Source organism: Populus nigra, chromosome 13 (genome assembly GCF_951802175.1).
Source record: "Populus nigra chromosome 13, ddPopNigr1.1, whole genome shotgun sequence".
NCBI classification, from domain to species: domain Eukaryota; kingdom Viridiplantae; phylum Streptophyta; class Magnoliopsida; order Malpighiales; family Salicaceae; genus Populus; species Populus nigra.
In genome coordinates, this window is record NC_084864.1 from 8,853,498 (window position 1) to 8,876,676 (window position 23,179).

At 34.2% G+C, this 23,179-nt stretch overlaps 1 protein-coding gene across 5 annotated transcripts; it reads left to right on the top strand.

The window, feature by feature from the left end:
* The first annotated feature begins 798 nt into the window (after positions 1-798).
* On the top strand, positions 799-19,389 carry LOC133670700 (inositol hexakisphosphate and diphosphoinositol-pentakisphosphate kinase VIP2-like). 5 transcript variants are annotated; one of them, XM_062091276.1, is made up of 30 exons: positions 799-1,147; positions 1,282-1,341; positions 1,421-1,467; positions 1,934-2,017; positions 2,500-2,563; positions 2,986-3,139; positions 3,777-3,847; positions 4,401-4,505; positions 5,540-5,632; positions 6,523-6,597; positions 7,234-7,319; positions 8,099-8,305; positions 8,389-8,488; positions 9,478-9,548; positions 10,277-10,358; positions 10,771-10,929; positions 11,106-11,148; positions 12,095-12,177; positions 12,303-12,365; positions 12,439-12,513; positions 12,842-12,967; positions 13,819-14,060; positions 14,315-14,359; positions 15,079-15,145; positions 15,515-15,586; positions 16,063-16,316; positions 16,393-16,450; positions 17,206-17,373; positions 17,887-17,961; positions 18,880-19,389. In XM_062091276.1, the coding sequence occupies exons 1-30, from the start codon at positions 1,055-1,057 to the stop codon at positions 19,147-19,149; spliced, it is 3,192 nt and encodes a 1,063-aa protein (XP_061947260.1). In that variant the 5' UTR covers positions 799-1,054; the 3' UTR covers positions 19,150-19,389. The 5 variants fall into 5 exon arrangements, with proteins under 5 accessions (XP_061947260.1, XP_061947262.1, XP_061947261.1 ...); XM_062091278.1 differs by having other exon boundaries at positions 799-1,129; XM_062091277.1 differs by having other exon boundaries at positions 800-1,147; positions 18,883-19,389.
* Positions 19,390-23,179: the final 3,790 nt, after the last annotated feature.

Below are 23,179 nucleotides of genomic sequence, written 5' to 3' on the forward strand. Positions count from 1 at the left end.
AGAAAATCTTGCATATAAAATATTTTTCTGTAGAAAAAAAAATCTAACCCACAAAACAATACGTCCATTTTGTTTCTTAATATTTACAAATTTATATTTTTTCTAGTCACGTAATTTCCAATTGTTACAACAATAATATTACATGGATAAATACATGAATATAAAACATTAAATATAATTGAGAATGCACCGAATACCATAAAGCTATTAAATTCAAATTTACAAAACAATTCAATTTATATCCCTATTTCCTAAAAAGTCCAGTTAAAAGTTATTTGGGTCTCGAAATCAAAAGGATTAATTTAATTAGAATTGTTAAAATTTATATAAAATTACTAAAAATCAAACATATTTATTTAATAAACATCAAAAATATTCATTTGTAAATAATGAAAAAACAGAAATAAATGAATCTCATATTAATTTTTTATTAAATATTTGTTGAAAAAAATTCAAAAAATCAAGCAACTGTCATCCACGCGTATTACCAAAAAGATTGATGCAAGTAGAGAAAAAAATGATATTATATTGTCGAGGATTTTTTAGGGGAAAGAAAAAGGCGCATGAAAGAGACATAGTAAGGATAGGGTTCTGTTAACATATGATTTTTTTTTTTTAAAAAATATTATACATAAATTTGTGGCCAAGTGTCCACGGAGATGACTACACCAAGTACAAGAGGAAAGCACTAAAATAAAAAAAATAATAAAAAAAAAAAAGTAGAAGCACTAAATTTAGAAAAACAAAAGGTTATAAATCCAAAAATCGTATGAGGTACAGAGATCCTTACACGTCCTCATCATTCATCCTAAAGCACCCCCTTCAAATTGCATATTCCAGAATCCATCCTTAAGGCTAATCCTCTCTCCAAACACTCCCTTATCTCTCTCCCCCTCGGCTATGCTATTTATATCTCAAAGGAAAGAACGGGGAAAGAAAGGAGCGCTTGCTCTCAGTTTTTCCTCTCGTGACTCCCTAGCTGTTTCCTCTTCGTGTATAAATATAAATACAAATACAAAACCAACCAACCAACCAAGCGTAGACGCAGAGAGAGATGGGGGTGGTGACAGAAGCAGGAGGAGGAGGAGAGAAGAAGATAAAAGTTGGAGTTTGTGTGATGGAAAAGAAGGTGAAATGCGGCTCTGAGGTTCTCTTTCTCTTTTGTTTTCGAAACCAGAAACCGGAAGCTATGAAAATATTTATTCATATAATATAGTAAAAGCATTTCGCTATTGATTTACCACTAATAGCGAAGGATTTTTGCATTGGTGGTTTCTTCAGGTGTTATCAGCTCCAATGGGACAGATTCTTGATAGATTACAAGCATTTGGTGAATTCGAAGTACTTTTTTTTTCCTCGGAATTTAATTGAGTGTATAATTCCATTAGCGCTTTTCCTTTACCGTTTTGATGATTTTTAGGTTATGTATTTCGGTGATAAAGTGATTCTTGAGGATCCAATTGAGAGGTAATACTTAAATTTTAGTTCATTTAGTGTTTGGTTGTCTTTGGGTTTACTGAGATGCATGCTTCTTTCTTTTACTGTTTCTTGTTTTTGGAGACTGGATTTCATTTTATGAAAAACAAGGACGTGGCTTGTAGAGAGACAAAAAATGGAATCGTTGATTTTTTTTTCTGTCTATATCTTGTCAAGTCCACATTTTTGGATTTTTATACTCGTCCGCTATCATATGCTGAAAAGATATTTTTTTGGAGGGGTTAGTACTGTCACGAGTCGTGACGTGTGCTGTGCAGTCACTAATGCTGGCAGGATTTGGAGACTTATTGCTGGCAGTGCCATCTGTAATTAGCTTCGTGATTATGAGGATGCTTTTAGTCTAAGCTAGTTAATATAATCTGAGAATGCACTTAGAATCTTAGTTTCACTGTCTTCTAGAGGTTGACTGATTTGTTGCAGTTTTTGCTTGTTTCAGCTGGCCAATATGTGATTGCTTGATTGCTTTCTATTCCACTGGTTATCCCCTTGAAAAGGCTGAGGCATATGCCACTTTAAGGAAGTAAGTAGCATTTCTTGCTCATGTTCCCATTTCAAATGATTAATGAATTGACTATGCTTCTTGTGATGAGAGTCAGCTGGGAACTTCATACATGCAAACGATTTTCTACTCACCTTCGAGAAGCTGAAATCTTTTTTGTAGTTTCTAAATGCATGCTTCATCTATATTTCCACTTTGTTGCTTGAAGTTAAACTGGGGTCGGCGGTATGTGAATATGGACAAGGAATGATATTTTTCTTTGTCCATGAAAAAATGAGTAGAAAATTATCCTAGTGGTGGAATAAATTGAACAAATGCCTTGTTTCTGTTCATTCTCATTGCACTGAAGAATGCCATACTTGTGTGCCTCCAACTTTCCTTTTATATTTAGTCCACTGTTACCGATAGACCTTATTACTCCACCGCTCAAGCTGCTATTTCATTTTTTGTCCACATCCAAGTGAAATGCTGTTCAATGTTGAATAGATCATGCTTTGATTCAGGCCTTTTCTTGTGAATGAATTGGTGCCACAACATCTTCTTCATGACCGGCGGAAGGTGTATGAGGTATGGAGTCTAAAATTCCATCTTATTTTCTGTTTGACAGCGTGGTGCTTTGTACGAAATATTGCATGACATAGTACACTATTTTATTATGACACACACACACACACACATGCACATCAAACATTTTTCTACCCACCCTCTTGAAAAATTTCTTGCAGTTTTTCGTTTTCTTTCTCTTTTTCCCCTAGGGTTCTGAAGGCAAGTTCTCAACCATGATTGGTCAGTATTCTACTGCAAGGAATGAACTCATTGGACTGCATGATATATTTCCTCAAATCTGCTAGCCCTCATTGATGGAGTATACTAATGACTATAATTGAGCCATGTCATGTGCACTGTTATTTCTTAATTTCTTGTGCATTGTTATTTCTTAATTGGTTAAAAGTAATCAGTTATTTTCTATTTGTTTTTGGGGATTCAAGCGTGCTGAAATGTTTGGAATTCCTGTCCCGAGATATGCCCTTGTTAATAGGGAGTTTCCATATCAAGAGTTGGATTATTTTATTGAAGAAGAAGATTTTGTTGAGGTCCATGGAAATCGTTTTTGGAAACCCTTTGTAGAGAAGCCTGTTGATGGTGAGCATTTTTCATACATTTATCAAGTTCCATGACTTGTGCTGTTTTTGCCCATTAAGAGTGGGCTAAACAATGCAGCATTGCTCCATGTATTTTGCTTGATGCTTGTATAGTGGACTGCTATAGTTATTTTCTAAGGACATCACTATTTATGCTTTGGACATTACATCTAGTTCACCTTTGTAATTGTTCATGTGACCAGACATCTCATAATGTGCATGTATCCATTGCAATTGTTCAGTGATGAGAGTTCATTAATTCAATTTTGTGTACTTGTATATGGGCAGCCTTTTTATTATAATTTTGAAGTTTTCTATCTTCAAAAAAAAAAAAAAAAAAAAAAAATCTTTGCATCGAATCAGCATTTCCATTTTTCTGATGCTTTTGGCTTCTAAAGTCATCAGTTTGTGTCAACAGTGATGTGTTTTCTGCTTCTCATATCCATTGCTTAAATTCTCCTCTTTACTTAGAAGCCCTAGATGGAGCACTGTGCTTGGATTGCATAAAGATGTTGCCTTAAATAGACACTGCTTATAACTGTTTATTCATTATTTGTTGCACCTGCATTTATTTGTAGAGTTTGCTTTACTATTATTAGCACGCATGACAATGACTCGCTTGTTGTACTTTTGAGAAGGCGATGACCACAGCATCATGATATATTATCCCAGTGCAGCAGGTGGAGGTATGAAGGAATTGTTTAGGAAGGTAAGTTTGTCAACAACTTCTGTTTTTCTAATTTGGAAGCTAAACTCTGTTTCTTTGTCTTTCTTTCTTTCTTTCTTTCTTTTTCCCCATGCCAGAAGTGATTCTGTAATGCTATGGAGACATTATTGAAGCATTAGTGATTATTCTACGGAAGAATTTAAGACATAAAAAGCATTTACAGATATAGGAAAAAACTAATGATTGGATTGGTTTAGACACAATTTTCTCTTTCTGCAGTTAAGCCACGGTCAATTCTAGCTTTCTGTTGTCTGTTTGTCTACTTGCATTTCCAGGTTTATAGACAAGGATTCCAATCCATAATATGTTTCTCTTGGTGTGATTTTCTTTTGCTATGTTTGTTTATTTTCCACCCTATTTGTGCATAGCTATGGAATTATTAAGGCATACCTTCCAATCATACTTCCATGTAGTTATTTGCATCTCACTTTTCAAGATGCCTGATAGCTTGGATGTTGCAAAAGTTTTTATTTACTGATCCTTTTTCTCTCCATTATCTATCACAGTACAAGTACTTGATCAGGTCTCATTTCAGGTTGGTAATCGGTCAAGTGATTTCCATCCAGATGTTAGAAGAGTGAGGCGTGAAGGCTCTTACATATATGAAGAATTTATGCCAACTGGAGGAACAGATGTGAAGGTTGTATAGTTTTCTGTTGAAAGTTTGCCCATGTTGTTTCGTTTACTTGTTAATGTCATTGTGATAGGATGTAGACACACATAGTCCATGTTGCAATACGTTTAGAAAGTTCATTAGAACTTGTGATTGATTTGAAATAGGTGGGGCATTTTGTCCAGGTTCCTTTGTTGATTAATTTTAATTTGAAGAGAGATACAGAATTTGATCATGCTATTAGGATTTGAATTTGGTTGCATGGTAACAATACAGATGGAGCATGTTATAGATTTCAGTGGTGTTTATGTTTTGAATTCTAACCTGTCACAATAATATCACAGAAAGGATGGAAAGAAATTGATGGGAGGAACATCTGAACCTATAAAACTGATACAAGTGCCTAGTCAAGTTAAACTGATATGAGCTGTTCAGATGCATAATTGGCCTGTGGTATAAAATAGTAATATGCATCATGTTATGAGATAGCTTGGCGTACTTTGTATTCTCCCAAGAGAAAATGCAATCCATTCCTATACAGTGTGAAATTTGTGGTAACTTGTAGATGCTAGTAGGCTTCAAATTTTGCTTCAGGCTGAACTTTACCTGTTACTTGAAAAAAAGGATCACCATGTTTCTATGTTCACTTTTTGATTATATGTCTTCTCACACACATTTCTGAACTTTCCCTTGGTTTATTTTAGTCTGGCAAGTAATTTTTCATAAACCTATTACCAAATTGACTTTTGTACGATGTATGTATTCTATGTGATCACACATCAGGTTGTTTTTATGTTTCTGGTATTTCAAGTATTTTTGGCTCACTATCAACCGTTAGTGGTGAGGGTCTGTTATTGCTTTAGTCCATGCTGCTTGCAGTTCTATCCTTCTTCCTGAAAGCATTGGTTGGTTTGTTTTGAAACTATTTTGTGCGAGCACCATTATGTTCATGCTATCTGTTTTTGATTTCTTTTTATACATGAAGGATTCAATTCTTCCTGTGTTTGTTTGTTACTGACATTTACAAATGATTGCCTTGGTAAATCATTAAATGATTATAGGTGTATACTGTTGGTCCTGAATATGCACACGCTGAGGCAAGGAAATCTCCTGTTGTTGATGGTGTTGTCATGCGGAATCCTGATGGAAAAGAGGTAATTTCCTGTAGCAACCCCCCCCCCCCCCCACATACATATACACACATTCTGTGTGTGTGCATGAGTGACTGACTGAAACCAAACCACGTGCATCCACAAACACAGATTCACTTTCTCAGCTGCTTCCTTGTATTCCACTTTGTGAAATCCATCACTTGAGAAGTAAAATTAGTTTCCTACCTTTTTATGTTTTGGAAAATAGTGCATTGAAAGTGATTTGCTTCCACGAGCACAGATTGTATTCCACTTTTGTGAAATCCAACACTTGAGAAGCAAACTTAGTTTCCTAACTTTTTATGTTTTGGAAAATAGTGCATTGAAAGTGATATGCTGCAAAGTTTAGGATAAAGATGCTACAGAAAATAGATATAAACTCTTCTCAGTAATTCTTTTGTCTAGTTAGGCAAGCAATGCACAGTTGCCTCTTCTCACTATTTAGTATATCACATTCCTTAGAGCAACATTCTAGGTCTTTTCTCATAATTTGGCAAATGCTTCTTGTTCAGGTTTCACAGTTCAATAATGCTTTCAGACTACAGGTGTCAGAATTGACACATAACACTTCTATGAATTGTATTGACTCTTCAAGTAAATTGTATTAACAGACTTGCCAAGCTACCTTTAAAATTTTTCTGTTGATTTGACAACTGGTTAACTGAACTAAGTTTGCTTCTCAAGTGATGAATTTTTAAACTCGTAAGAAAAGGATTAAATAAGAGAAGTAACATTCCAATATACATGCATGCCTGCGTGTGTACATGTACTCTTTCCTAATGCAAGTATACTGCAATCAGAAGGCATGATACTCCTGAACTGATTTACATTTATATTCCTGGTTCAGAGTTTTATGATGATTGTGTCATAAATCCTCTTACCGTGTTTGACAGGTAAGGTATCCAGTGTTACTGACACCTAACGAGAAGCAAATGGCAAGAGATGTTTGCATTGCATTTAGGCAGGCGGTATGGAATTAGAATCTGGTTTTAGTTACTTAATATATTTCTGGCTTCCAAGATATTATTATTCTACTTGATTGTGTCTCCTCATGAATACCTTATGCTAACTGGTTTTTCATTGCTTTAAAAAGACTGGTTTGTCATTGCTTTAGTTTTTATTTCTTTTGCGAAGTGCAACAGTATGCCTTTCTCCTGCCATGATGATCCACAGTAAATATTCAATAATGATTGATAAGTGTAGGTGCATTAGATGGGTTAGTTTATTGATGTTTCTCACTGACATGATTAGTTATTGCAATGAGCTCATTTTGCTAGTGTCATCCAATGTGTTTTATGTGACCTTTTGTCATTCTTATCTTTGTGAAAAAAATGACTGAACTCAACAATAGCCGCTTGAATCTTGTTAGGACAACTGCTTTAGCCTAGCCTCCCTGTTAAGACTCATGTGTCTTCTTCTAAGTCATTTTCAAGCATGTAGTTTGTGGTTGCTGATCTTTTCAATACTGTTTATTCGTAACAGCTAAACATATCTTCCTATAAATAAGTACAATGTGATTTCTCCATTTTACTTTCATATTATTAGTGCTGTCTTCATTACTGATATTGTATTGTCAGTCAATACTTAATTATTGTTGCTTGCAGGTTTGTGGGTTTGATCTCCTGCGTTGTGAAGGACGATCATATGTTTGTGATGTAAATGGATGGAGTTTTGTGAAAAATTCCTACAAGTACTGGTCATTATATTTTTTTAAGTAATTTTAGTTTCGTAGATGCTTGTTTAACTAGTCATATGCTGCTCACTGTTTAGTCTAAAATGTTAAGACTGTATACTTGTGGAAAATTTCCATTTTTCTAGAAAACCGAGAACTGTTGAAACATGCTCTCTAATTGAAAAATGAAAAATACTTTCTCAAACAAGTGTTTTCTATCTCCATTTCTGGGAAGTAGTGAAAGTTGTTCAAATACTCCAACTCTAGAAAACAAGTGCTGTTTTTGGTCAGTCTTTTTTTTTTTAAGAAAAAAACCTCATTTTCTTATTATTTGGAAGGCAAACCAAAAGAATTCCTTGTTTTCTATTTTGGAAAACTTGTGGTTAGCAAACCTGTTTTTCTAATTATTCACGTGAGACAATTTTCTAGATTAAAAAAAGCTGAGATGAAAACTGCAAAATAATTCTGAAAGCAAACTCTCCCTTGCTGTTCTTCTAAAAAAATAAGGAAAGAAAAATCTGACAAATGCGTCCTGATTCCTCAACCTGTTGAGCTTTTTATTTGGACTAATTACCATGTCTTCATTTCTTTTATTGTGTTGGCATATTACATGAAATTATGAAAAGTAATAGAATGTTTACTTTCTATAGCTATCAGTTTTTATTTGAATTTTCACAGTATATCCTGATTGTGCAAAACTGGAACTTGTTTATTATTTGGTTTACTTATTTTCATTTTCTTCCTAGCAATTTCACAATTCTCGCAATTTTCTTACATCATTTCCATTCTCAAAACAGATATTATGATGATTCTGCTTGTGTGTTGAGAAAGATGCTTTTGGATGCGAAAGCTCCTCATCTTTCATCAGCAATTCCCCCCACTTTACCATGGAAAGTCAATGAACCAGTCCAGCCTTCTGAGGGATTAACTCGTCAGGGAAGTGGGATTATTGGTACATTTGGGCAGTCTGAGGAGCTACGCTGTGTGATTGCCATTATTCGTCAGTAAGTTATATCATTTCCTTGTAGTATTTTACTTCACTTAAGATTTTCAAATCTACCTTCTTATTTGTGTTTTATGTGGTCAGTGGTGATAGAACTCCCAAACAGAAGGTGAAGTTGAAGGTCACAGAGGAAAAGCTGCTGAATTTGATGTTAAAGTACAATGGGGGACGACCCAGATCTGAGGTGATTCCTTTATTATGGGGTTAAAGACATCAGTGGTACATGTACTTTTGATGATTTTTTATTTTTATTTTTATTTTTATTTGAGTCCTTAACTTCTTATTCAGGGAAATATTCTTGCATGTTTCAGAAAGTAAAAAAAATCAGTTCATATTCTTAGTCTCCATTTAAAAGTGCTGGTGTTGCTGTTATCTCATTGGGTTTAGAATGTCGAAAAAAAGATTTTCAGCTGTTTGGAGACTAGCAGGTTGATGATCAAAAACCCTCTTCGTATCCCATTTTTTCTTATTTGCTTATCATTTTACATTGACCCTAAATAAATCATATATGAGATATGGGATTGTTTATTAGAAAGATAAATCAGATTTGGGGCTAGAATGTCAATAACAAAAATCACGTGTTTGGAGATTGGAAGGTTGATGATCAAACACCTTATTTATTTTTGTTTGTTTGATTCCCATTTTATGTTGAGTGAAAAAAAAAAACCCATGTGATGTCTTTGCCTCCTCTTCTATTTCCCTTTATGGCATGATCTCCCCTGATTCTTTCCCATCATCAACTCTACAGTGTTGGGAATAAGTGTGCGGGCCACTGTTTTGTTAGCATGGTTATCCCAGTTTTGGATACTTTTGCAGTCACAAGTGTTTTTAGAAATTATTCTTAAACCACAAAATCTCAATTGAGTTTTTGGGCTAATTTTCCCCATCTTGATGATGTTTCTCACATGTATTGTCGTAATGGAGATACTTAATAAGATAGTGGTCATATCAGCTGCATTTTAAACGGAGACTAGTTGTATGAACTGATCTGTTACTCTGCAAAATATACATGTACTTTGGAAAAAAATGAAGCACAAGGCCTAAATTAGAAAATCGCTAAAACTAACTGTACTGCTGATGTTTTTATCCCGTTTTTATTCATTTACTATTCTGTTGTCTTGTAGTACTATTAAGTTGGTTTATATCAGCTTTTATTTTTGCTTTCTTCCTCAGACAAAACTTAAAAGTGCTGTTCAATTACAAGATCTGTTAGATGCAACTCGAATACTTGTACCTCGTACAAGGTATCATTTGAAGTTCAACAACTCCACTGATTTAACTGCCAAGGATATGTTCCGTTGTGTTTTAATATCATTCTGCCTTTTAGCGATATACATTATAGAATTTCATAAATGTGGCATTCAAACGTTTTTTATTACCATCATCAACAGTTTGTTTGAGATGCACTTTGCTAATATATCATTTGAAGCTCAAAAACTCCACTGATTTAACTGCCAAAGATGGGTTCCTTTGTGCTTTAATATCGTTCTGCCTTTTAGTGATATACATTATAGAATTTCATAAATGTGTCATTCAAACATTTGTTATTACCATCATCAACAGTTTTTTTGAGATGCACTTTGCTAATAAATTTTGTGGCTTATCTATTATCATTGTTAGTGTCATGCATTAAGCTTTGCCAATTAGTTACACATGACAGTGAGTGTTTGTCTGCTTGATGCTTATAATCTGGAAGATGGAGTTCAAATTTTCTTCAGGGGGCAGGGATCTGCTTTCCGAAACATAGATTGATCATAAGTTCATGGTCCATATGATTTTCATTTAAAAATTAATAGGAATGCAAACTTATGAGCACTGAGAGTACTGGATCTGTCATGGTACTGAAACTGCTCTTCATGTCAGATCTTGCCTGGCTGCTATGAACATTGGAAATTGCGTTTTCCATATATTTTTTTTCCCAATGCTGATTAATATTTGTTGGTTATTTAACTTTTCTCCTTTTGCTATATAGACCTGGTCGAGAAAGTGATAGTGAGGCAGAAGACTTTGAGCATGCTGAAAAGCTACGACAAGTTAAAGCAGTTCTTGAGGAGGTTGTTTCATTTATCTTTAATATTTGATGTCTCAAGATATCCTGTAGCAGTCCGTGTTTATTATGATTTAAGTATATCTTCTGTAGATCTATGGGTTTATAACTTGTTCCATTTCATTTACCCATGGCTATTCCATCACTTTGTCTTCATAAGTGAGTTTAGGGTGAAATTTTGATCATTTATGGTTAGAAGTGTAGTCAAGCTGTGATTGGATTGATGTTAATGGCTCAACTTGCTTTTAGCAATCGTGAAAGCAACTCTGATGATGCAGGAACAATGCTGTTAAGAGTAGAGTTGATTTGGCATTCCATGCACAATGCTTAGAGTTCAAGTAGCCATATTTAATATATTGTTAAAGCATCTTCACATATTGCTATTATGTGTCTGATGCTTGAAGTGTTTCTTATTCCAGGGGGGGCATTTCTCTGGTATTTATAGGAAGGTCCAGCTAAAACCTCTAAAGTGGGTTAAAGTTCCAAAAAGTAATGGTGAAGGTGAGGAAGAACGACCCGTTGAAGCTCTCATGGTCCTTAAATATGGAGGTGTTCTTACCCATGCTGGCAGAAAGCAGGTGTTAATAATTGATGTCTTCCTGATCTTATGTTTAATTTATTTTGCATACATAGTGACAATCTAAAGATTCCTCTAGTGAAGTAATACTATGCCAAATTCGTCATACCCTTGACAGTAAAATAACCACCTTACTTTGTTTTGATTTTCATTTCTGCTTTTCTGATATCTTTGCAGGCAGAAGAGCTGGGTAGATATTTTCGAAATAATATGTATCCAGGTCAAGATAACGAACCTTTTTTCTTTTAAAGGAGATAATAATCATCAGGCATATGCTTGTCCAAGATTTTATTAGGCCTCTCTTCTGACATTTTGCTATTTGGTGTTCTTTGATCATCTATGACTGATAGAACTTTGAGTCTAGGTCTTACAACTGTGCTCAGAATTTTTTCTTGTTCCTTGTTCAGTTTGCTTCTTGAAATATAACTCTATGAATGCCTGCAGTATACTGCCAGCTTTACTAAATGTAACTTGCAGTGTTTTTGTTTGATGTCTTTTTCACAAGATGATTGTATAATATGTACTAGATTTTCAAATAAATGAATTATAGGTGACTTTAGCTACATGTGGGAGTACAGGCAATTTGAACTCCTTTACTAAGATTCGATGCTGCTTTTCCATCCTATCAACGGCAGTTTTTGAAGTCCTTGTGTAGTCTGTTCTGGGCCATGATTTATGGGAGCCACTTTAGATTCTGCAATATTTTCTTCATTAATTACTCCGGGACTTTAGTATCTGGCAGTTTTAGTTTCTTAACTATACATGGCTTTTCCTCTTGTTTTAACTGTTCTGGTAGACCTTTTTGTTTACTACTTATGTCATCTCACTTGATTTATTCATTCAAACATGTTGACAGCTGCTCAATGGAAGATATTAACAATTGATGTGATGTTATCTTTAATTTCTAGGCCATGGCTGTTGACCAGAATGTTAGTAGACGTACCCAGGACAAAGTAGATTTATGTTCCTGCTGCCACATGTTCTCCAGTGCACTTAGTAATTATTATCTTTTAGGATGAATTTTGGTCTGAATGGTTGCATGCTTCTTTTTAAGTTGGACTTGGGAGGCCCTTTTTCATTGACAATCAGAACAGCATAAACTATGGTGGTTTAGTTTCAAGATTGTATATCTTTGCTTCTCTTGATGGAGATGTATAAAATTTCAGGTGAAGGCACAGGACTGCTTCGTCTTCATAGCACATATCGTCATGACCTTAAAATTTACAGCTCTGATGAAGGTCGTGTACAGGTATAGCATAGTAGTTAGTGTAAATAAAATTGTACGTAATCTTTGGTTGCTTTGTTTTCTTATTTGGGTGCTATTCCAATTATGGACTGAATTGCCACACATCATTCACAAATAGTTTCTGACAGATGTCCGCAGCGGCATTTGCAAAGGGCCTCCTCGATCTGGAAGGACAGCTAACACCAATTCTGGTCTGTGATCTTTTCTTTAGATTTACTGCTTTTGGATATTGAGTTTTTAACTGACCTGTTAAACTTTATCAAGGTTTCCCTTGTTAGTAAGGATTCCTCCATGCTGGATGGGCTTGACAATGCCAGCAGTGAGATGGAAGAAGCCAAGGTTTGTTTTGCTCCTTGAAATGCATTAGCGCTTTTTTATCTTCTACCGGCTGAATTTAATATCCAGTAATTGACCATGATTATGACACCAAACTGTTAAATTCAGATGATGTTCATATCCTTAAATATTTTTCTATTCCTATTATTATTAAACATTACTTGATGTCATGTATCCCGATTGACACAAGCTAAGCATCTCCAATATGAATAAACTAATTGCTTTCTTTCCCTTTGATTGTTTGCTAGGCTCAATCATCTCCAAAAGTCTGGAATGATGTTGTGCTCTATTCTAACAGTGATTTCCTTTTGTTTTATTGATTTTTTTGCAGGCTAGGTTGAATGAGATTATAACATCTGCTGCAAAGATAGTTCATAGCAATGGATCCTCTGAGTGTCCTTGGATGACTGATGGAGCTGGACTGCCTTCAAATGCTTCTGAACTTCTCCCTAAACTGGTGAATATTCTTGCTAGTGAAACATGATGAGCCTAATGTCTATACATACAGGTTCACACTTCTGTGGATATTTCTAATGGTACATGCCTATATTGATAATACAAAACACTCTCTTTAAGCTCGATTTTACTTGGAGGCTTTGTCAGTAGTTTTTCTTTTTTCAAAAAAAAACACACAAGGATTGTTGGGAGACTGTTGCATTGTTCGAGGTCAAAGCAGGCATTTAACTTCAGGTGTTGCACATACTTCACAAAAAAGTTGTTTTCTCTATTTTAATTGGAAATCTGTATCTTAACTCCATGATAGTCAAACTGATTGAATGATTCACCTGAAATCAATGATTTTTATTTATAATTAACTTTCTATCATTTTTGTATCTGTACGTCTTCAAAGGAACTCTTATTTATATATGGACCCAAGGGTTTCCATTATGAATATGAGGTTTCAAGTGATGCATACAAGAAGCTAATTCCTGCTGAGTAATAGTTAATGGTAAAAATAGAGTAACTCTTCTCATGTTTTGATGCTCTTAAGTTTTATGCCACTTTTCTGTACTTGAAAGAGTGATATTATCATTATTAGATTTGAATCTCAGCCCTTGGGAAATTGTTAAATCAACTCTGTAGGGTGCCTTCTGCTAACTTGTAGTTGATATATGGCTGTTACACTGTAGTATAATAAAAATTCCTACCTTAGTGGCTAGTTTCTCTCTCTCTCTCTCTCTCTCTGTTGCTTATGTAACAATTTCTGGAGTTCTTTTACTAATTTCCATGAGGTGTATCTCATTGTTAGACGTAGAAACTTTTCCAAACTTCTCATCTTCCCCTCATTTTGTGTTTCAACGTGAATAGGTAACATTGACCAAGAAGGTGACAGAACAAGTGAGACTACTTGCCAAGGATGAAGATGAAGAACTTACAGAGACAAGCTCATATGAAGTAATTCCACCATATGACCAAGCAAAGGCTCTTGGTAAAATAAATATTGATATAGATCGTATTGCTGCTGGATTACCCTGTGGAAGTGAGGGATTCTTGTTGATGTATGCTCGCTGGAAGAAGCTTGAAAGAGACTTGTATAATGAACGCAAAGTGTAAGTGGTTGCTATTATTTGTGTTGGTTGTTGATAGTGTGATGAGTGTAAATGATTAAGGGGTTGCTGCTCTTGCATTTCCTTATACATATATGTTAATGTCACTTCAATGTTATTCTTTTCAAGAATATGGAATTTCAGCATCTGTATTTTTTAACAAAAGTTAAAAAAGAAGTGTTTCTGTTAATATGATAGAACAGTTCTAGTAAACTTACATATTGTCTAACATTTCTTAATTATTGATTTACATACAGGCGGTTTGATATAACACAAATTCCTGATGTTTATGACTCTTGCAAGTAAGTTCTCTATTTCCAGTATATGCTTTGTTTCAAGTTCTTAGAAAGTAATAATACACCCGATACTAAATTATTACCTTCTAATGATCATGAATGTGAAAAATATTCCTGCAGTTGTTTTGTTGCACTCAAAATCTTTATTAAGCTTAACTACACAATTTATGGTTGTCTACAGGCCATGAAAGTTGAAATTCTGTGGTTTTTTTGTTTTAGCATTTTTTACTGCATATTTGCAGTATGTGGTTTTCTTATTGTCTTGCTTCCTGTTCTTTTTTTTTTCTTCTCTTTTTTTCTTTTTTCAATTATCTTTGAGATTAAGGGACTGCACACCAAGTGATGGTTTGGGCGGGTTTGTGCTAATCTGAGTGGGCCCAGTAATGGCATTAATTTATAGTGAGATGCATGGTAACATCTACAATGCACAAGGTGTTACAAAGACATCCATTTGTCCATGGATGTTGGCATGACTGATATTTGCTGCCTTGAGATGGAAGGGTGAAGGATGCTTGTAGAGGCAGGATATCTATAAATGTTCATTTATATTATATTGTCTCAAAATTGGTATGAAACTATATTTATTTTTTGCTGATGGTGATTGACTTGCCTTATTCAAAAACCTTTGGCATACTAATTTTATCGAAGATTCATGGTACCATGTTCTCACTGTAGTTGTTTTCCGACTGTTATATAGTTTCTTTATTTGATCTACCATTTTACAGATATGATCTGTTACACAATGCTCACCTTAATCTAGAGGGCCTGGATGAACTCTTCAAAGTTTCTCAGGTATAAATGGACTCTGGTCCAACAATTTATGCTTTTTTAACAGATGTTGTGTTTGTCTTTAAGCATTCATCACTAGCAGATTTGGTCTGCTTTTGTACTGTGGAACTGAATGTCATAAAGATATAGTAAAAACTATTCCCCTACAATATGCTGATTAAGATGGCAATGTCTGGCTTCTTTTCAGTATGCGGTGCCCATTTCTTGAATTAAGGACACATTTGACATAACTGTTGATTATATGAAATATAATTTTAGAGGCAATGGAGTACACATATCAAATCAATTCTCTCTTGCAAATATACATAGCATTGAGCTATTATTGGATAATCATTGTAATTTCTCTTTGTGTTTTGAATATTGTTATTGAAGCTACTTGCTGATGGTGTCATTCCTAATGAGTATGGAATTAATCCAAAGCAGAGATTGAAGATTGGCTCAAAGGTGAAGTACCTTTTTTTGATGCTTCCACATGTTACTGAGAAAATTCACTTGATAGGGATGCTTAATTTATGCAGTATGTCATATTTGGCAAACATACTTTTGATGTTAACTACAAACATTCTGATGAATATTTCTTGATTAAGTATACCAAATGCTCTTAAAATCATATAAATTCAGGCTAGATCAATGGCTTGATCTCAGGGTAAGTTACCATTAGGCTGTTTGCACATGTTCAAAGTCACATTGTTGTATTAACACGTCAACTGTAGAACATTATTTTAACACCCTTCCTCGAACAGTAGAGATCCAGACAGGGTGAGAGAAGGGGTTAGGGAACTACTGGAGTTATTGATGTTTGGAGCTCTAATAAAAAATGGTTCCTACACCTTTGTGCGTGAATCTTTTGATTCTCTTGCATCACTTTTAGTCTCTTATATATATTGTTTCTTACTTGTGCTTTTTTGTTTTCAATTCAGATAGCTCGTCGTTTGTTGGGTAAAATATTGATTGATCTTAGGAACACACGTGAGGAAGCCATTAGTGTTGCTGAATTAAAATGTAATGAAGATCAGCAATCAACTTCTAAGAAGTCTGAAAAGGAAGACACAGATTACCAGTTAAAGCTTTCAGTTAAGAATGATGACGTGAGAAGAACTAGCACCACTAGTGATATATCAATGGATCAGGATGATGATGATGATAAAGAGACAAAATACCGTTTGGATCCAAAGTAAATATTTCAACCTTTTTCTTGATGCTTCAACATTATATAGAATCACTGATTAGTAATGTTCACTTTTAATTAGGTATGCAAATGTAAAGACCCCAGGACGCCATGTGCGTACACGCCTCTATTTTACATCGGTAAGAAAAATACGGTCCCCTGCTTTCTACGACACACAGACATCCATATCTCTCTCTCACTCAATGCTTTTTGTAAAACAAGAAACGTTCTTTGATAATACTAGATTCTCTGTTATTGGTTTAAAATCCGGGAATACTTAATATAGAAACCTATTGGGCAATTGAATGATCTCCACCATCTCAACTTTTGACCAGAGGGTTGAAGGATCCTTGGTTACTTAACTATAATTATGAAGAGGACAGATTTATGTTTCTTCGGCAAAATAACTTCTTTTTTTATGCACTTTTCAAATGCTGAGTTGTTTTCAAAGACTAGGACTTACTCACCATATTTTTATATGGGATTTCCAATCATTAGACTAAAACTTCTTTGGTTTTCATTTTTAAACATTTCCATTGTGAACTGTTGTATCTCAATGCTGATGATGTTAATGGGCTGTGGAATGAAACCCCCAGTGTTGATGAATAAGTGAGTTCTATAGACTCACCCTTCAACTTCTTTCAATGAAACAAGTTTTACTTCTTTCATTTCACACTTTGGCAACCAAGGGTGTACAGCCACTGATATGTTTAGCACACGCTACAATTTTTTCCTACCTTTCCTCGTTATTGATTTTTTCTAGTCTTGCACTATCTGAAATATTTACTTCAGTTGGATATAAACGGGATAGTCATTTGACATGCTGATAAACAGAAGATTTTATTTTTGATACATCATATCCTCAGAAGTTTTTATCATGCAACTTGGATGACAGGAATCACATATACATTCCCTTATGAATGTTCTCCGTTACTGTAACCTGGATGAATCTCTTCAAGGTGAAGATAGCCTTGTTTGCCAGAATGCCTTGGAGCGTTTGTACAAAACCAAGGAGCTTGACTACATGAGCTATATTGTGCTAAGGATGTTTGAGAATACTGAGGTGGTAATCCTGACTATTTTTAGAATGTTCTTTCTACTTGATTACCTTAATTCCATATTTTCCTTTTTGGCTTATTAGACTGTTACTCAATAAAATTGTTTTCAGTCAAAGCTAGAGCCAGTATTATTCTTGGCCCAGGTTGGCTGTCAAGCCCAGAAACTGGTATCCATAATCTTGAACTGGTTCAATTTAGGAACTTAGCTAATAAAGCCAGTGTTTGACTGGAAGTCTTCATGGTTTTGGGTCTTTCAAGTTTCAGGCGAGTTATAGAGAAAAAAAAAAGAAAAAAAAGGAAGAGGTTTCCAGGCCATTCATTTTCATGCCTGAAACCTTATAATTTTCCATGTCGTAGATTTTCATGTTGAGGGAACAGATTTCTTATCGCTAAATCAAACAGAGCTGTGTGTGAATAGTTTACAGTTTGACCAGTTACCTTCTCTCTAATGCAATTGGAGACAATAAGTTAAACTTAGGAAGGCAATTTTTTATTTTTTTTCCAATTTGATATTTCAGGTTGCTTTGGAAGACCCAAAAAGGTTCCGCATAGAGATGACTTTCAGCCGTGGGGCAGACTTGTCCCCGTTGGAGGTAAGCATATATTCATTTGTTGCTAAGAGAGCTCCCATGTATTGGTGCTGCTCTTCATTTATCATTTAAAATTTAACTTGTTTTCCAAACGAAACGAAGAAAATAAGAATCAGTAGGAAAGTTGGAACTTTATCTAGGAAGTTAATCAACATATGCGCACACAAACGAAGAGAATAATATTTATCCCTTTATTTGCATTTAATGTTTGGAATACAAATTGAATTTCACTTCGGCAAAAGAGTCTTTATAATGTTGAGCCTGACAATCATCACTGCTTGGAGTTATGCCCTACTAGGCATATCCCCTTCAAAGTCTCACCCCTGGACTGGGGGTTAATGGATGGGAGGTGAATAGCCCTACAAGTTTTTGACAGACTTCTTATTTTAACTTTAATTCAGACACTTCCTATTTAACCATAATTTTTTTTTAGAAACCCAATTTTATTTCTTCAACAAATAAACCCTTTTAACCGTATTTGACACTTCATCATCTTTCTTTCAATCTGAAAGGGTCCTAACTAGATGTAACATTCATTACCTTCCCATCTCCAGATAAACTCCAGATACCCCCCCCCCCCCATTCCCCCTCGTAGTTATTCAAACAAGGGAGGCTAAAAATTTTCCCCTCACCTCACTATTTTTTTCCCACACTGTGAAGGTGGATGAGTGGTGGCTCTATCAACACACTGTCTAGACACCTTCAGATTGTACAATAAATTGCAAAACATGCTTAAAGGAGAAATTCCAATAGAGTCAAACATCTTGATTTATTCTATTATTCGCTGGTGTCTGTTTCTTTTTACTAAGATGACCTCCTTTTGTGCCAAATGATTTGATACTAGGGATAAAGGCTAAATACTATTTAAACTAGGCATAGTTGAATGAGCCACGTCAAGTTTGGTTCTGTTTTGTTTGACAGAAGAATGGCAGTGAGGCTACCTCGTTGCATCAGGAGCACACTCTTCCAATAATGGGTCCAGAAAGGCTGCAAGAAGTGGGATCCTATCCCACATTAGAGAAAATGGAGATGATGTTTCGTCCTTTTGCCATGCCAGCAGAAGACTTTCCTCCACCGTCCACCCCTGCTGGATTCTCGGGCTACTTCTCAAAAAGTGCAGTACTTGAGCGCCTTGTTAATCTTTGGCCCTTCCATAAGCATGATAAGCATGCAAGTGCTAATGGAAAGTAGCTGCTAACATTTTGTCCCTGTTTTCTTTCATGAGTGAACATTCCATTTTCACAATTCTTTGCTTATCTCATGTCACCATGCTGATGCTTTAAGGTATGCTTCGAGCTTATCTTGGAAAAATACTTTTGGAGTGCGCTTCTGATTGGATTTGATTATATTTTATTTGAGATAAGCTTTATTTGAGATAAGCTGTATTGTTTATTTGTCTGATATAAATTAAGAAAATACTGTGTTTTTTAATTGTTGGTGTGTTCATGGTCAAAGAAAAGTACTTTTCAGCAGGTTGGTCTTTATCTTATTAAGTTAAAAATCTAATTGTTTAATGTTAATAAAAAAATAAAAGGAACTATGTTTTAATTTAATATAAAAAATACATCTTATAATTTATTTTTGAGAGACTTGATCATATGTAAATTCATATGTAAATTAAAATATTGTATTTTTAAAGGAAATACTTTTTTTTATTTTTTTTTGTAGGAGGGAATCGATTCGTTTAATATTGAAAAAATACCTCGCATGTAAATCACAATTATACATATTAAATATGAAAGGGTAAGAATATGGAAAACTCAAAATTAATTGTAAAAATGATATAATGACTAGACTAAGGCATTGTTCCACAAAATGCAAATAACATGTGTTTATCAAGTTATTTTAACTACGATGTCAATTTAAAATAAACTATTGTTATCGACTTAAAACCAAACAACGTCAAACATCCACATATATTTTATTAATGTCACGTACTTCGTTCAAATTTCATCCTAAACAAATAAATAAACCGACCTGAATATAACTTATGCATCAATATTTAACGTTCACAAAACAAATACACCCAAAAAATAAACTCATAATTCAATGTAAATAATTAAATTATTTCAAAATTCAAACACAAATTAAACCAAATTAACAGTTCGGGGTATATTGAAATTGGGTCAAAAGTGTTGCTGGAACAATGGTGGCGCGTGGCACATCAGTGCGTGGATTCACACGCCACCACTATTGGATGGGCATGAACCAGTAGATCCGATACTCCTTTTCCCCCTCCTTGTTTCTACACTGAAGGTTAGACAAAATAACTTCCGAGGAAAGAGATCTACTTAGTTAAAGGTTTCGGTCTTTTTTTTCTCTTCTTCTCCTTCTGTCGGCGGTGACTCACCATTACCTGCAAAAGACAAAAAATTCACATAAACAGTTGACTTTAATTTTATTTTTTTGTTTTTTTTAGATCTTATAAAAAGTGGGAGAGTGAAGGGATAAATCTAGTGTTGTTGGTCCCAGTTGCTGTACATTCCAGAGCATCATTATAAATAGAGCATCAAATTACATTCTAGCAAAGGGTATCATTATAAAAGATCAGGATTAACCCCTCTCCTAAACTGTACCCCATATATATATAAGCTAATAAGTAATAAAGGAGATGCATGAGGGAATATGTAGAATCCACAAAATGGTAAGAGCGAGTTGTTGTTGTAGTTACCTAAATAAGGTCATATTGGCCCTTATCCTTCATGATGTAATGAAAATGGTTAGGAAGTGTGATAAGTTTCAAAGGTTTGCTCACTTCCCTTACTTTACACCAATAGACAACAATCTTTTTCCACTTGTTATTCTCTTAATGATGAATGGATATTTTAAGCACATTCCTAAAGTCCTTAAAAAAGAAATAGTTTGTCATCGTAGTTGTGGATTACTTAATTAAATAGGTTGAGGTTGAAGTCTTAGTCAAAATCATATTTAACAATATGACTTTTTTCATGTGAAAGAACATAATTTATTTATTTAGTTTTACCGAAGTTCAAATCATTGATAATGGCCCATAATTTGATAAATAAATAAAAGTAGTTTTAAAGGTTTTGAATTGACCATAAATTCTTCTCAATATCCTATCATCAGAAAAATAGACAGATTGAGCTCATAAATTTGATCCTTTTGAATAAGTTTAAGAAGAAATTTGATGGGTTAAAGGTAAAGTGGAATGGCATATGGATGAGATTTTATTGGCATATAAACTACTAAAAAATCCTTAATGGGCAAAGCAATATTTTTATTGATATATAAGACTAAAACCATTATAGTAGCTAAAATTGGTTTCCGTAATTATCGAGTCTAGTGTTATTCTATCAGAATTATTGATAAAAAATTTAGGACCAACTTGGACCTCCTAGAAGAAACCTACATAATGGCACTAGTTTGGAATGAGGTGTATGAAAAAAGGTTGCCTAATATCATAATATTTTAGTAAAAAGTCGATGTTTTTGTATAAAAGATCTAATATTAAAAAAGCTTAAATCTATATGCAATATGAAAGATAAAGGAAAGCAAGCATCATAATGCGATAAACCTTAAAAACTCATCCACTTAATCAAGACCAACACTTACCATTTATAATATGAAGAAGGGAAGATATTACCCCACTTATAACATTTAGATCATCTTAAGTCATACTATTAATAAATAATAATGACTTGTGTAAATCATGAAACATTAATAAATTGTTGGCTTTCATGAAAATCTTTCTTAGAGTATTCTATTAATTAAAATAAGATGTTTAGGTATAAAAACAATAACCCTCTCGGTTTAGGAAAACCATATTGTCTAGGGGTGATCATTTTCGGTTCGGTTTGGTTCAGTTTTTATAAAAAAAAAATAACCAAACCAAAAAAACAAAACCAGTTCAAATCGACTGGTTTCAGTTTGGTTCGGTTATTTTAGAAAAAAAAAACCGGTTCAAACCGATTTTTTTGGTTTAGCTTGGTTTTTCTGTTTTTTTTTTGTTTGGCTCGGTTTTTTTCTGGTTTGGGTTGGGTTGGGTTCAGATCGGTTTTTTCAGTTTCAGGCTTATAAAATTGAAATTGAACCGGTCAGTTTTTTAAAAATTCTAATCGGTTTAATTGGTTTTTTTCACAGTTCGGTTTTTTTCAATTTTGTTTCCGGTTTTCTCAGTTTAATCGGTTTTTTGATTTTTTTGCTCACCCTTTATCCAAGCTTTTTTTACCAAGTATATTATTTCCAAGTATAAATACAAAATCTCCTAAGATATGAGAGGCCACCTTATCCAAGTTTTTTTTTTTTTTAAATCCATTTAGGCATGAGAACACATCTTGCGAGTATAAATGTTTGATCCCTCTTAGGCACAAGAGGGCACCTTGTCCATGTATAAAGGAAAAAAAAGCCCTTCATATACGAGACACTTTTTTTGTTGAACTTTTCCCTAAATATAAAGGCTAAAAAAGTGACTTAAAATCATAAAATCCATAAAATACATAATCATAGGCATAGTCAAATGAGCAAGACTTACTCGAATTTTTAACGTTAAAAAAGGACGGATGATACACTAAATGGGGACTTTGAATCCCAAATCCTATAAAGTTTATCATTGGGAGCCATGGATCCCATGTAGCACTTTATTAGAGCTTTAAACCTTGAATAACTAGGTTTAGGGATATAAACCCTAATTTATGAAGCGATAGAGGTCCTGAACTCAAATAACAAGATGAAAAGGAAAAAAACAATGAAAATAAATAAAGAATTGAATTAATATTAAAAATATCATTTAAAGACTATAAAAGAAAAATATTCTAAGTATAAAAATCAATACTTGTAAGATTGGGGGTGAAATGAACTAATTATAATGGATAAAGACCTAATCCATTTTGACCAAGTCTTGGGTTGATGTCTCCTTTATAATCTCCACTAGGAGCTCTATCTCTATTTGGGCTTACTTTATATTCTCTAGTAAATTATGAGCTATTTTTTCTTCAATCTAGAAGATCTTCTTCTTGGTTACCCTAGACAACCTCATCCTTAGTCCTATCTTCATCCTCTAAAATGTTTTTATCATCCAGGTCAGACAAGTACTGCCCCTCGAGTAGCAGCAATAGCTGTATCTAAGTAGAGCTTCTTGAAGTTAAACAGCCTGATTAGGGAGAAAAACTAAGAAAAGTCCACTATCAGCCCTCTAAGACCTCTTAGCCGAATCTATTATCAATGTGAAAAGCTTGTCTTTTAGGATCTTTTACACTCTCAA